The sequence below is a fragment of the Lonchura striata genome, chromosome Z (assembly GCF_046129695.1).
Source record: "Lonchura striata isolate bLonStr1 chromosome Z, bLonStr1.mat, whole genome shotgun sequence".
Taxonomy (NCBI): domain Eukaryota; kingdom Metazoa; phylum Chordata; class Aves; order Passeriformes; family Estrildidae; genus Lonchura; species Lonchura striata.
The window spans coordinates 3,573,962-3,589,730 of NC_134642.1; the positions used below are offsets into that span (position 1 = coordinate 3,573,962).

General features: G+C 36.9%; 1 protein-coding gene across 8 annotated transcripts in view; it reads right to left on the reverse strand.

The window, feature by feature from the left end:
* PCGF3 (polycomb group ring finger 3) overlaps positions 1–15,769 on the reverse strand; it is a 54,428-nt gene that overhangs the window by 11,472 nt on the left and 27,187 nt on the right. For 5 of the 8 annotated variants that reach the window (XM_077790026.1, XM_021533879.2, XM_077790023.1 and 2 more), the window contains 3 exons: positions 9,185–9,302; positions 4,408–4,504; positions 639–694 (listed from right to left, as the gene is read on the reverse strand). In XM_077790026.1, the coding sequence (XP_077646152.1) occupies positions 639–694; positions 4,408–4,504; positions 9,185–9,293 (262 nt within the window). In that variant the 5' untranslated portion in view covers positions 9,294–9,302. Of the gene's footprint in view, positions 1–638; positions 695–4,407; positions 4,505–9,184; positions 9,303–12,020; positions 12,771–15,769 lie in introns of those variants that run through there. The other 3 variants (XM_077790027.1, XM_077790024.1, XM_031507456.2) reach the window with 2 other exon arrangements.

The following is a 15,769-nucleotide window of genomic DNA, read 5'->3' on the forward strand; positions in this document are numbered from 1 at the left end:
TTTTCAATATCCCAAAAATATTTTTTAAGTATCTATTTAATCACACTGATGTTTGAAAATGTTCTGGTTAAAAAGCAGCTTCAATAGATTAAACTAGTCCATTTAAATGAAAGTTTTAACATACGTTAAGACAAAAAAAATCCATTGAGTAATATTTATAAAGTATTTCTTTAGTCTAACAGATCTAGCGTCAAAGAGGATTATGAAAACAGTAATTGAAAGTTTTCTAATATGAAAGAACTCTCAAAATAGCAGAAACCAAAAGCATTTAAAAATTGCATTTTACCTCTGAGAAGTCTAGAAAGCTTGCACAACAGGTATACAGTTTAACAGAAACAAATTAAAGTTATGGTATGGCAACATTCAAAAGCTGAATGATTATTCTGCTTTACATAATACTGCTTTTGGAAGAAACATCCTATGTTGCCTCCCACACCCCCACACTGAGTTGCTGCTAGTACAGGTATGAAATCAAATTAATTGCTAAAAATTATACAAGTAAAAGAGTCTGGTTTTCCATTGTATTTTTTCTCAGTTGCCCCCCTGACTCCTGTTTCATCACTTGAAACTTTTTTTTTTTTTTAATATCAAAGAAGTATGTACAAACTGACCTTTAAAAAGGTCACACCACAACTTACCTTCTTGGAGGCCTGGCACAAGTTTGTAAACAATATCTTGCATTGTTCTGTCATGGCTAGCAAGGAAAAAACAACAAAAAACCAGTAACAAAATCAAAAGCTTAAGTTCATGATCTTGATTGAAAACATTTCTCTTTAAAAAATTCCAGTACTATCCATATGCAACAATCTCTAAATTCACCTAAGAAGAATTTTACTTCTCAATCAGTATTTCTATCAAACCAGAAACAACAACATAAGAGAAAACATGAAAAAGTACAAGCTAAGACAGAAAACAAATGGAAGTTTGAGAAATACTAGGCTGTATATGAATTCACCCCACTGAGTATATTCTTCTGCATCAAGACAAGTATGCCAGTAATAATCTAAAATTCTTTTTCAGCTTAGAGATAAACTCATTTTTATTACAGAAGAATCAATAATAGCTTGTTTCTCACTCCTATAGACAAATTTCTCACATTTCTAGATTAGTTATCTTCACTAGGATTCTTCTAAAATGCATGAGACCAATTCACAGAAAAAGACCACAACAACTAAATTTTACTTTGTTTTAAAAGGACAAAGTAACTGTGAGAAACATTATGTAGCTAAGTAGCCTGTAGCAGTAATGTGGCTCAAATGAAAAAAAAGTTAATAATCCCATTGCAAGTAGAACAGTAGGGCCAGTTAAGATTCTAAAATTTAATCCCCAGCTCACCTAGAAAAATTCTGTTCTAGTCTACATAAGTTATGATCACAAAGAAATTAAATATTACATTAACTTCCTATTAAGAAACAGTGTAAAAAGCATTTCAAGTGTCTGCCTTGACTGCTGCAATGTCATTACCTCAAAAGTGTCTGGAGTATCAAGTCCTGAATCAGACTTGAACAGAAAAGGATTACAAGAGTAGTCTCAGGCTTCTTATCACCTGACATGAGCACTTCACAGCAGTGGAGATCAGTAGGCAAGTACAGAAATGGTGACAAATCAAGACATTTACAAAGAGTAACTACAATATTCTAAGTAGCACTACAACATGATTCAGAATATTACTTATCCTAAATTCATGTCATTTTCACCAGTAGCAATCCCATTTGTACAGGCTGGGATTATACAGCGTCACATATGGACTGCAAACACATTGCCAAATTTGAACAAAAATAAGTAAGACATCACCATTAAATGAGAGGTGATAATTTGTGGGTTGGAAGTAGATCATACAGATGATCTTTAAGGTCACAAAACTTTAAGATTCTATGATACTATTTAACAGTATTTAGAAATGCAAACAAGGAGACTGACCTATTTGTCAGACAGACAGAGAAGAATAGTTTAAATCTCCATTTTCAAACACCTTGTGAAATTCCAGATCGTCAATTATTTTTTAAAAGAGGTAAATAAATATATCCAAAAGTAGGCTGGACAAAGTCTGTTTCAGTTTCAATGGGGCAATATTTTACAACTAGGTTAAGCAGCTTACTTAAGCTAAAAATGTACTCAACAATAAAAAACAAATTGCCTTTTAGCTGTCAATATCATGTTGTTTCCTGGCCCCTTTTTGCACAAAAAACAGGTTTTTGAACCAAGGCAAACATGTTGTCTTACATGTCATTTATTAATTCTTGCCTATTTGAATGTACCTGTCCCTTTAATTATACACTCGTACAGAAGTATGAGTGTATTATATAAATGTGGAGACAGCATACTTAGTTTCAGGCTCCTGAATGAGCTTGAGGAATATAAGTGTGTATAGAAATTGACAGTTTTCTGTAAAAGTGCAATCAGACTCATTTGCTAAACCATTGCTTCAGATATTGTTACAGAAGTGAGAAAGGCACATTGAAAAATGCAATGAACAAACACAAATTCTTTATAATGGAAGAAAAAACACTACTTGATAGGCAACAGCTAATGCAGACACACCATTATAATGTATTTTCATCAGCAGGAATAAAATTAAAGGAAAGCACTCAAGGAAAAGAAAGATAATGTCTTTTCTGACAAGAAAAGGAGGTGAAAAAACCCCCCCAAAAAAATCCTTAGTGAACATGCAATTTAACTATGCAAAAATGAGGTGACTGGCAACAGCCAACATGGCTTTAACTATGAGCAAACCGTGTCTGACAAATTTGGTGGTCTTCTATGATGAGGTTACAGAGACAGTGGATGAGGAAAGGTGGAGTCATGGCATCTACCTGGACTTGTGCAAAGCATTTTATGCTGTCCTGCACAACATCCTTGTCCCTAACTGGAGACATGGATTTGACTAACGCAGCGCTTGCTGGAGAAGGAATTGGCTCAAAAGAGCTGTGATCACCAGTTCAATGTCCAAGAGGAGACCAGTCACAAGTGCTGTCTCTCAGGGCTCAGTACAGGGACCAACGCTGGTTAACATCTCTGTCAGTGACAGTGGGATTGAGGGCACCCTCAGCAAATCTGCCAGTGACACCAAGCTGAGTGGGGCAGTGACCATGCTGAAAGGAAAGAATGCTTAGGAGGTGGGTCCATGTGAAGCTCAAAGTTCAACAAGGCCAAGTACAAGGTCCTGCACCTGGACTGGGGTGATCCCACGCACAAATGCAGGCTGGGCAGAGAAGTAATTGAGAGCAGCTCTGAGGGGAAGGACTTGGGGCTATTAGCAAATGGAAAAATCAACATGACTTGGCAATGTGAACTTGTAGTCCAGAAAGCCAACTGCAACCTGGGCTGCATCAAAAAAGACTCAGCAGCAGATGGAAACAGGTGATTTTGTCCTTCTACTTTGCCTGCAAAAGCCCCCACCTAGACCACTGCTTTCAGCTCTGGGGCCCCCAAATAAGAAGGATGTGGACCTGTTGGAGTTAGTCCAGAGGAGAGCCATGAAAATGATGAGAGAGATGGACCTCCTTCTCTGTGAAGGCAAGCTGATAAAGTTGGAGCTGTAGAGCCTGGAGAAGGAAAATTGCAGGGAACCCTCAGAGCAGCCTTCCAGTACATGCAGGGAACCCAGAAGAAGACTGGAAATAAACTTTTTACACAAGCATGTAGTCATAGAACAAGGGGGAACAGTTTTAAACTAAAAGATGACAGATATAGATTAGATAATAGGTTGAAATTCTTGAGAGAGAGTGGCAAGGTTGGAAGAGGTTGCCCAGAGAAGTGGTGCACACTCCACCCCCAGAAAGGGGAGGGGTGGAGTGGGGTTCAGTCCACGCTTCATGGAACTTTGAAAAACCTGGTCTAGGTAAAAGGTGTCCCTGCTCACAGCAGGGTAGTTGGAAATAGATGGTCTCAAAGGGCCCTTCTAACCCAAGCCATTTTATGATGATTCTATGACATTCTTATCTGTTCCTACAACCTAAGCAGACCTTTGAAAGATTAACTAAACAATAAAGCTGAAAATTATTTATCTTACTACTGTCAGACACTGAAAAGCACTGTTCAACTGAGACTAATTTTTGATAATTTTTTAAAAGTATAATTCCTAAAAATGTTTCATATATATAATTTTTACAACCCAAGCATACAAAATGAGGAATGACTATATCCCATTAAAAATCACACAGAAATTAAACATTTGAGTGTACAGTTCACTTTATTGTAAGTCTGGAACAAGCTACCATGCTATGGCCTTGCAAACTCATAGCGGAAGTTTTATCCTCTATCTCCCCCCACATCTCCCTCATACTTCTTTTTTCAATGTGTAACATGCTGATAAGCAAGAATGAAAATATTGAGAGAAGCTGTACTGTATCAAGGGGATGAACCAGTCTAGAGTGAAGCTACTTGCAGTTCTGCTTTTATACTTACCCAATATACTGTAATGGGTGGCTCTGATGTATAACAATCCTACAGGTTGGACAGGTGTTGTTTTCCTCCAAATATTTCACTAGGCAGCTTCTACAGACTAATAAAAAAGACATTAATAAAAATAAAGGTAGCATAATAGAAGTCTGGTTTTACACAGTCATAGAATGCACATTTCTGAAATTTACATGACGTTCATTTTTCTACATAATATGTGCACCAAGTCAAATCTTGCAGAATACAGTTTCCAGTACCTTTCATAAATTATCCTGATGAAGGAAATGGATGCACCAGAATTAAAGCATCCACACCTATCAAAAACCTTAACACAGAATCCAACACAAAATATCACTTCAAAATTTCCTAGAACAATCTCTAGCAGGTCAACATTCAGCTTGCATGGATGACATTACAGGAACTATTTGCCATTAATATAGTAAACAAAACATACTTGCTTTAACCATGGCCACATACAGAACAAGGGTGTGTGATGGCAACATACAAAAAGAATTCCAAAGCAGAAAAATGGATATCTGGGTGTTATTTAAATTCCAACTTTCACAGAGTATACTACAGCTGAAATTCCACCAGTAAAAAAAAAAAATTACATTGTCACAGACCCTCATTATTAGTAAAAATGTCCTGCCAGAAGCTGCTAAAGTAGTCATTCACTATTAAGCTGCGTGTTTCTATACGCATGCACAAAATCAGCCACCTGATTATTTTAAAAGTAAATTATTATTTGCCCCAAATCAGTACTCATAAAATACACTACTACATTATATCCTCACTCACTTGAAGTTACATCTTAAAAGGTATGGAGAAAAGAAGGGAGGTTTTCTTGAAGTGACTAGTTCATGTAGTCTTGGTATTAGTGCACTTACCACACAAAATGAAAGGATTTCTGTAACTATAGTGCCATCTACCTCTCAAACAAGAAGACAGTACAATTACATAAACACCCATTGACTAAAAACAGAAGTAACAGTAAATGAAGCACTATAACTCTGCATTATTATTTACATACCTAGGATGACAGCACTATTGGTGGCAAAAGTTAGACAAAGCCTCATCTCGCACAGCAGTTTGTTCCAGCAAAATGCCAGAACAATAGATCCATTTGCAAAAGTGATGCCAGACTCTATTCCTAATGAGTCAATAAAAGCAGAATGTGACAGAGTAAGCAGGGACAGGTATCCTGAAAAGGGTATAGGGATGTTGCTAACTCGGGTAGAGAAGGGTCAGAAAGGCCAAATCACAGCGGAATCTGGGCAGGGATATGAAGCATTATAAGGGTCAGAGAATGTGTAACCCCCAGATAAACACAATTGGCAAACCAGTAACAATGGACAAGAAGAAGGCTGAGGTATTCAATATTTCTGCCTCAAGTCTTCTCTAGCAATTTCTCTTCCCACAGCTCTTGCATAGATGAAGGAGGCACTAGGGGTGCAAAGTCCCTTCTACTGTGTGAAAAGATCAGACTCATGAACACCTGGGCATGTGAATACATATAACTCTCTAGGACTTGATGAGATGTTTTCCAGGATCTCAAATTGGCTGATGTAGTTGCCAAGCCACTAACAGCGATAGTCCTGACAGTCAGGTGAAATCCCTGGTGACTAGAAAAAGGGAAACATTGCTTCTACTTTTAGGAAGTGGTAGAAAGGGAGAGAGAGACCTGGAAATCACCAAGCTGTTTGCCTTAACTCTGTGTCTGGGAAGATCATGGAGTAGATCTTCCTAGAAGCTGTATTAAGGCACGTAGAGGACAAGGAGGTAACTCTAGACAGCTAGCACAGCTTCACCAAGGAGTCTGAGCAGCTTGATGCAGCTGAAGATACCCCTGCCCATTGCAGTGGTGAAGCATTAGGTGACTTTTATAGGTCCCTTCCAACCCAAACCGTTCTGTGATATCTAAAACATTATCCCATGTTAGTACATACTCCAGCTTGGACTAGGTAAACACTAACTCCTCCTCAAATGAACTGGTCACAAGGTAGCCAATGTTCTGGCAGGTTTCAGTTTGAGCACAGATTGAATACATAAATGCCAAATAAATGAACAAATAAATGCCAAATAAAACCACTAGATGGCTTATGAAGGGTGGTGCAGCCATCTAGGTTATTTTTTTCTGGGATCAGGTTGGGATTATAAACTTTCCTGAAACTAGAAGTCTTTGGAGTAATGGACAGGCAACACAGAAAACGTTCTGTGGTATGAAACTATATTATTTCTAGAATTTTCCATTATTTTGGTTTTCCAGCATCTCTAATTTCTGTTTACCCAGACATACAGGCACTGATTGTGGACATGAACAGAGCTGTACATTTTCTGATTTCTTAAACACATCAGAGAGGTTTCATCAGAACAGGAACAGGGAACGCTAAGGCTCACATTTTTATTTTAACAGTTTCACTTCTCTTGACTTTTCTCATTCCCATGTCTAGTTCAAATCGACCTTCTATCACTCTGAGGTATTCAGAAGATGATAGGTTTCATGTGAGGTCTTCCCTTTCATAACATAGAAGGACAGCTTTCACACTAAACACTAACAAAACTGATATAAACACAAAGTTTAACAAGACCTGCATATATCATCTAGCCTAGAAGTTTAATCAAGGAACAGATACAAAATAAAAAAATACTTAGGACTTTTTTTTAGTTACTACTAATGAAGTTTTTGTCAACTGACTTAGTGGCCTACCTGTCACTAGCAAACTTAAACCACAGCAGAGAAATAAGCAGGAAAGAAAGCGAAAACGCTTTGTTTACTCCTAAATTCAGTTTTACAAAAATTTGCCCTGTTCCTCCAGAGGACTGGCCTTGGTCCTCCAAATTACTTTCACTAAAGGACTCAAGAACTTCATTTACTACTGAAGAGTCTTTGAATGCCTGAAGATTAGTAAATTAGAGAAAAATTGAAAAGGCAAGAAAAATGTGCAGTTCTGAGTAGAAGAGAATGAAAATTTCAAGGTGGTGTAATTTAGAAGAGAATTCACTATCTCAACAGACAGGGTAATTCCATGATGGATTTTGCAAGGATGCTTTTCCAGAAGCATATCTTATTAGCATTCTCTTACACAATACAAACAATGCCAACGCATATGAAGACAGGACTCTGTGCCTCTTCTCACAAAACTAATTCTACAGAGCACAGAGTGAAGTAGTATTCATAAAATATAAACTGTCAAAATAAGGGAGAAGAAAGCCAAAGAAAACCCCAGAAAAAAAAAAGCAGGAAAAGGTAGTAAGGTTCATTTCCTGACTTTTGCAGCAAACGCTGTAGAGCTGTGGATCTACATATTTCTTCCACAAGCAAATATAAGAGATGATGCAGATAATAAGACCTGAGGGGTATTTGTGAGGTTTTGTTTTATTTTTAAAGAACAATAAAAAATTACCTCTCTCTAGCTCTCTGTCAGCTATGTTAACTTGTTATGATACTCATTTTGGATTCACTCTTCTAACTAGCCGCAGTAAAGAAATTTGGGCAAAACTAAGTCTAACTCTGAAAACAATATTACAGAAATTGAGAAATGGAAACAAGAAGGCTCTGAAGAGACCTTAAAGCAGTCTTCCAAAAGTTGAAGGGCACGACAAGAGCTATGGAAATGAACTTTGTACAGGGGCCTGTACTGACAGGACAAGGGGAAATGGCTTCCTCCTGAAGGAATATACATTCAAATTAGATATTAGAAAGAATTTATTTACTGTGAGTGTAACTGGCAAAGAAGCTGTGGACATACCATCACTGGAAGCATTCAAGGCCAGGTTATATGGGACATGGAGCAACCTGATCCAGTAGATGCTGACCCCGCCCATGGCCAGGGGATTGAATATAGATTCTAGAACCATTCTGTGATTCTTAGAATCATGGAAGAAACCCTTCTACTATCCTAGATTCTATGAGGATATGTAGAACAACATGAAGTGTGACAAGTGCAACACATTCATCAAGGCTGATAAACTGAGCTTCTAAACGGAATATAATAAAAACCATAATCACTGTAAAATCATAAGCATTGCCCTTTCCCTTTGTCAGATATAAAAGGTGCTAACACTTTTTATTTTATGATAAAGACACAGTCACCAAATTACTGCCTTCCAAGAAAATATAGGACTAAATTATTAAGCTAATTAAACAACCTACTAGCTTTATCAGAATAAACATAAATATTGTGACAGAACAATTTTAAAACATGGGATGGATTGCAAGGTTTTAAGCCATCCTTTGCCTACACAGAAACAGAAATTCACAGAGTAACTTATCAACAGACAACTACTTTTTCACAGTGTTTTGGAATACAATCTTATTTCTAGGATACAATACAACATACTTATTCTTTCTTGATAGACTGCTCTGTTTTCTGCAGAGGAATGGGAGAGAAAGAGACTTCTGAAAGGCTCCAGGTGGAGAACAGATGTTATATCAACTGCCACAGAAGATAGAACTAGGTATTCCACATTCCTTTAGCATGAAGACAGACTGCATTCTTGAATAGTTACATTACCACTAATTGTATATGGCTTCAAGTTTATGTAGCACAGCTTTAATGTTCCCTCCATTTGCTTTGTTAAAAAAACCAAATTATCTGTTAAAGAAAAGGGGTCTAGTAAAGCACATTCTTTTTGGCTGATGCACAATAGCTATTTTAAATTTCAACTGAAAACATTACATGTTGCATATCAAGTTTAGGAAAAAAAAAAAAAAAAACAAAATAAAACCAGAAACAAACAGAAACCAAGACAGCAACTTTAACTTAATTATACTTCTACTTACAAGTATGCAAGCATTCTGTTACAGTAGTAGCATCAATCAGGTATCCATTGCACAGACGACAGGTTATATGGGCATTAATGTCCCAAAGCTTAATCTTCCTTGTTAGCATCTTTGGTGTCTGTAGAAGAAATGTATCATAAAGTAACACAGCTGTAGTCATTTGGGAATAAATTATTAACTTGTGTTAACCCAGCTTCAGACTTTTGTACAATGTACATGGATGTGAGGGCACAGTGGTGGCACTAACTTTTATGTCACTTGACAGAAACTAAACAATGCAAACCCAGCACTATTTTGCAAGCCAGTACTGCAAGAGCATAGAAAATGTCCCTTCCAGTATGCGACCAATAAATTCCTGTACCAACCAACAGACTCAGATTTCAGGTGAAACCCTACTATCCTGGTCGTCAAATTCAGTCTAGTAATGACGGAAAAATCACAAAATATATAGAAAGAAAATCCTCAAAGTAATTTCAGATTCAAAAGTGTTTTGACAATTGAAAAGTCAAAGCAATTGTTTAGTTTAACCACACTTTTACGTGTTCACCTTGTGGCACTATGTTAAAGCATAATTTTGAATCTGTCTCTCAGTAATGGGGCTGCAAAGTAAACCTTCTGAAATCCCTTTTATTTAAACACAAGTTAATTGAAGATTACATTACAGATTAAAATAATTTCTTTGGCAGAGGAGCAATTGGTTGTGCTGAAACTTGAACTAGACATTTTTCCTTTCTTTTAAGCATGAGATGGCATAAGCATCTTTAAAAGAAAAAAAATATTAGAAATCAAAAATTAAAAAGCTAATTTAACTTTTTTTTTGCAGTAACACCAATTGCTTAGAGAGAAAACACCACACAAAGCCCATACCTTTACAAATAAACTGTTAACATTTTAAACAGAGTGATTATCTTTTTTTTTTTTCAAAATATTTTGAAAATTGTACTGTTACCAGAACTTGACCAGCATTCTAGTTAATTAGAAGAGCAGGCTATACTTGCGTACAACCTACTATATTTGGTTCTCGCATTGCAGAAGTCACCAAATAACACTGTTTTCCTTTAAAGTGATTTTACTGTCCCCAGCTCACAAATGCTAGTTTTCATCTAGCTCAGTCTGGAAAACATTTCAGAATTTGAATACTGACACATGTTTCCAAAGTTTCAAACTGAAATATTGCAACAAGGTTGTCTGATCTTTAATTTTGTTATCTTTTTTTTTCCCTATGTTCAGTGAAGTGGTACTAAGAAAAAAGAACTATCAAACGGCAAACTTCCACACCAAACTCAACTATTCCAGTGCAGAGAAGTACCATGTGTTCCACTGTAAAATGTGGAGAAACATATCCAACACCCACCCATTTAAATCTGCTTTGTCCTATACAAAAGAGTAGAAAAACTTCCAGTTCTCATGGTTAAGAAGTAAACAATGGGAGAAAAAAAATCAGTATTAGCTTATAGTATTTGAGATTTAGTTATAAATCTAGTAACCTCCCGTTAAAGAAGAATAAAAAAGCAGCTTAGTTTTGCAGTAGACAAAATAACAAAATATACTCAGAACCTGAATTGCTTTCCTAACTGTAGAATTATTTTTAACCCTCTGAAAACCAAACACACATTAAATCCTGACAAGTTAGTGCATGAGGTCATCAGTTGAGTGCTACTACATGAGGTATGTAGGTTTCTGTGGTGCTGAGGAAGAGCTAGTCAACATCATTCTTCAAGAAGAGATCAAGGATTGGAACCAAGCCACCAGTTAATTTGAAAGTGGGCATGCCAAAAAACACAATTCATGACAGACAAGAGAGAAATTAGTCTAAACAGTTCCTGAAAAGGCAGTATCAATAGAACTAGGTGCTCATCTAGGCAGGAATTCAGAAGAAGGTGTTCAGGAAAACCACAGGCAGAAATCCAAGCATTTCTAAGACAGAAGAGCCAAAGACTTAAAAGTGAAATCTGAACCAAATAAGTTATTTCTTAGAAAAAAAAATTACAAATTTTCCTCCTAACAGTAGAGATAAATGCTGCCACTAGAAGAACCATCAACAAACAAACAAAAATATTCAGATGGGGTAAAATATTATGAGAACAGTGACTGAACCATACAACAAAGGCAAAAATAATACAAAATAGTAATAAAGCCCATTGTGCCAGGGGAAAAACAAATAGAAGAGGATATCAAGAATAATACAGACTCTTCCAACTTAACAGGAAAAAAAATCATACACATATTGGAATTAGAAAAATTAGTATCTTCTAGAATATCAAAAGCAAGCCCATCAAATCAACCATATTAAAATTTCATACACCTTTGAAGGAGGACAGAAAGTTGCTCTCATCAGATGTTTAAAGGATTGAAAATAAGATCTATTGGAAGAAGCAACAGAAAGGTAACATGTCTTTCCAGAGCAGTAGATACCTCAAAAGCTGATAAAACCTAGAGGAGGAGATTTCTGCAGAAGGCCCGTCCCATGCTGCTTTCTTGCAGCATGGGACAGAGGAGAAGGATCTCTTCTCTGCTCATGCAGAGATCCAGACATGGCTGCTTCAGCACACCTTGAATCTCCAATAAACAGTGCAACTTTAAAGGTCTATAAGCAAGCTAGAAGTGTCAGACTTCATTTAAGCCTGCATTTTATACAATTGTGACCCACATCCTCTAGTCTTGGGGAAAAAAAAAGAACTCAGAATGCCTCTCTTGCTTTTCAAAACAGTTAACCTGTTACAAGAGGACTTACCAAAAATTAAAAAAAATAATACAAATAAAATTTTAAAAAGGGCAGACCACTTCATATCTATTTAGAAAGGTAGAGAGAAGCTCGCAAAAAATGGCATATTACCAAGCTGTCAGTTCAGTCAGATAACATAAATGCTCAGACTTTGCAGAAAACTTGAATTGCTTCCTAGAGGGAAATAGAAAAAAAATTTTAGCAGAACTAATGACACATATAAAGAAAAAATAGAGACACTAATGTTACAACCTCATATAAGAAATTAAATTCACTAATCATAGCAACTAATTAAAAACATAAAGTAATTCCATATTATGTAAAGTAATTCCACATTTATCACCTGCCTGTTCTGTATCACTTCAGAGAGAAGAAAACAACATAATTGCAGATTTCACCATCAACTATTTTATTTTCTCAGTATTACTGCATTTGAAGACGATACACAGTCATACTAGGAAATACAAAGATAAGATACTTCTCACAATGCTTAAGAAGAACACTCCATGTGGATAGGTGGCTAATACAGGATGTCTTTCATGTTCCTATCTGGAATACACTATCAGCTCAGAAGGGGTACTGCTCTTGGGAAGGCATTCCAAGATGCCCATGTTTCTACAGCCTAGTGCCAGACAAAAGTTAAGCACCACTTTTATCATATAAGACAGCCAAGTTGTTATCACCCCACCCAAATCCATGCCAGTAATCTCATACAAACTGGTACTAAACAACAAGACAAGACACAATGTCCTAAACATCAAGTTTGACTAAGAATCACACAAGTTTTTTTCTATTTTCCAGACAAATCCATGTCTCCCTTAAACAACTTTCATTTGAAAAAGGGATATTTTTTTAAGATCTGAATTCAAGATGACCTCTTTCACAGAACACATCTTCACATCTCTCAATTACATGCTGAAAAGAAAGCTAAAAATTAATTCACATATCTCCAAAACAAGTAATCTAACCTTATAAACAAAACCCACACAAGTCTAAATGCATATTCCCAAGAAACCATGCAGCTTAAAAGCACAGACAGATAACTGCGTAACACACTGAGCCACTTGGTCTGACCTCAGTTGACTTTGCTTTGAGCAGCTAGATTATAGAATATCTAAGTTGGAAGAGACCCATGGAACCGTCAAGTCTAAATCCTGCCCTGCACAGGACATCCCTCACGCCTTTCATGTGCCTGAGAGAGTTGTCCGAACGCTTCTTGGACTCTGTCAGGTTTGGAGCTGTGACCACTTCCCTGGGGAGCCTGTTCCAGTGCCCAACCACCCTCTGGGTGAAGAACCTTTCCCCAATACCTAACCTAAATCCTCCTTGACACAGGTCATGCCATTCCCTCAGGTCCTACTACAGGTAACCACCTCCATGAAGGACATGATCTTTTTCTAACCTGAATCATCATATGATCCTATGAATTTACCACCTCTGCCTATCCATGTAATAAACAAGCTGAACTTCTTGCTATATTGACTTATCTCAAGCTGCTGATGACTATTGAGACAATCATAGAGACACCAACTCAATGAAGTTAGCATGACTTCAACAACTAAAAATAGCTGCTGTGTAAGGAAAACACACAGAATCAGGCTGACATTTAAGTCATGCACACCAGCTTGAACCAATAATAGGAGATAAGTTTAATTTTCCAAAGCACAACCTAGGCTGATACCTTCTTACCTATATATACATAAATCAGAACAAAAAATATCTTTTAATTGACACATTTTTTTTCACAGAGACTCACTAGACTGTGGAGGATTTAGTAGGAGTAGCAAGCCTCTAAGAGACCATTTACATTTGCCTTACTTCGTAATGTGACCCATCATGCACTGTAGAAGATGCATGTTCAAGAGCTTCTGAATCTTTCACAGGATTACAATCAAGTTCAGAAGCAAAAGTTTCATCCTATCCTAGTTTTCATCCAAAAGCTACCATCCTATATAAAAAACAGGTAAATGCAGAGGACACACCAAATTCTGGACATTGACAGTATCATTTTCCAAACCTAACAGCTTATTTGAACACTGTGAACCTCAGTCTCCCTCTAGACTCCCATGGGCAGTTAGCAGACAAGAGAAAATATCATACCTTAATTTAGTTTTTAGAAAGCCAAAGCCAAGAAAGGCAAATCTCTGTAAAACAGAAATTCTTTAGTTCTTCTAAATTGAATTGTTAGTTCTTCTGAGATTTACCTGCTCAAATAGTAACCTATGACAGCAAGCAATCTCAGACTTTAAGAACTGTAGATAACCTTGAAACTTTCAATCCACTGACTGAACTGTGACACTTGATTAAAAAAATTTAAAGTTTTGTTCTGTACTTAGTCAACAAATGAACACTGGGGCCACAACACAGTTCTTCTCCCTCAAAACCATGTTGCTGGAATAGAAAGAAGTTGCTCCTCAGTCCTATAATCACAAAACTCTACTCAATGCACCAACCAACTAACCAAAAAAAAAAAAAAATCAAAACAAACCAACCCACCGAAAAAAAAATCCAGAACAAAACGTAACAAAAAACAAAGCAAAACAAACAAACAAAAAAAAAGGAAAAAAAAATGAAAGAAAACCCCCACAGAACAAAAACCAAAAACCCACCTAAAAAAGACATACAACACACCAAGCTGAGCCTCAACTGTTTTTATAGGAAATGTAAAATCCATACAAAGCATCCTTTCAACATGTTACATAGATTCATAGAATAATGTTATGGATATAATGAAGTAACATCTCCAAGCTTCTCTAATCCAACCTTGCACTCAAAGAAGGTCCACTTAAATAGAATTACAGAGGGCTATTCCTGGTTCATGCAGAAAATGTTCAACAATTAAGATTCCACAGCCTCTTTGGGCAACCTTTTCCAGTGCCCGACCACCCTCACTGGCAAATAAACGCTCCTACTCTCTTATAGGAATCTCCTGCATTGCGACTTGGGGACAATGTCTCTCTTCCCACAAGTGTGCACCTCCAAGAGTAGTGCAGTACCATCATCTTGATTTCTGTCCACATGTTGTGTAGAAAATAGCAATAACATCTTCCCTACTTCTTTGCATCACCTTCTTTAGGAGTTTTGTAAATGCTGCATAAAGAAGAGCAACACCAAAATCTTAGTCAACAGCTGAAGAGCCACTCTTAACCCAGTTGTTAGTACTTCACCCTGGTTATTATTTTAGAGCAGAACAAATCAGCACTGCACTGCTTTAGAGAAATAGGAAGTGCCCTCTGAAGTGCTTAGAAAGAATTGAGAGATCCTGTTTTAAAAAGTGAAAAAAAGAAAATACTCTCACCAATCTTTCTCTTAAAAAGACAAAGTCTACTTTTCTAACATATACCACCACATCTGCTTGAAATGGATGGAAGAGCTGGTAGAAGAACTCCATTTTGAAGGGACAGTTTTCTTAACAGCTGCCAAGCAATGAATTATTCAAAAACAACATACCAACCATGGAGAGAGAAGAGGCACTTTCTTTCAGTGGCGGAACATGAAACCCCAAACAAACACAGAAAATGTTCCAAACATTCAGCTAACATGAAAAAAAAAGGATCATTTGCAAAAAGATTATTATTTCTTCATCTTGGTTCCAACTGACATTCTTTTAAACCACACTGCTGGCACGGTGTCAGCCTCTCACTGTCTGTATGTCTTAACAAAACACCAAAAAGGGAGTGAGGGCATTTACAAAATCTGGAGTAGATTCCTAATTAAAAAACAAGCAAACAAACAAACCCACCCACACACAAAATCATGAGAGGCTGAAAGGGGACAAGCACATTTCCGAAAGTCAGCTTGTTTTGTTTGTGCTTCATCCCCTTTGTCCACTAAGGCAGTGCTCTCTTAAGATGATCAAG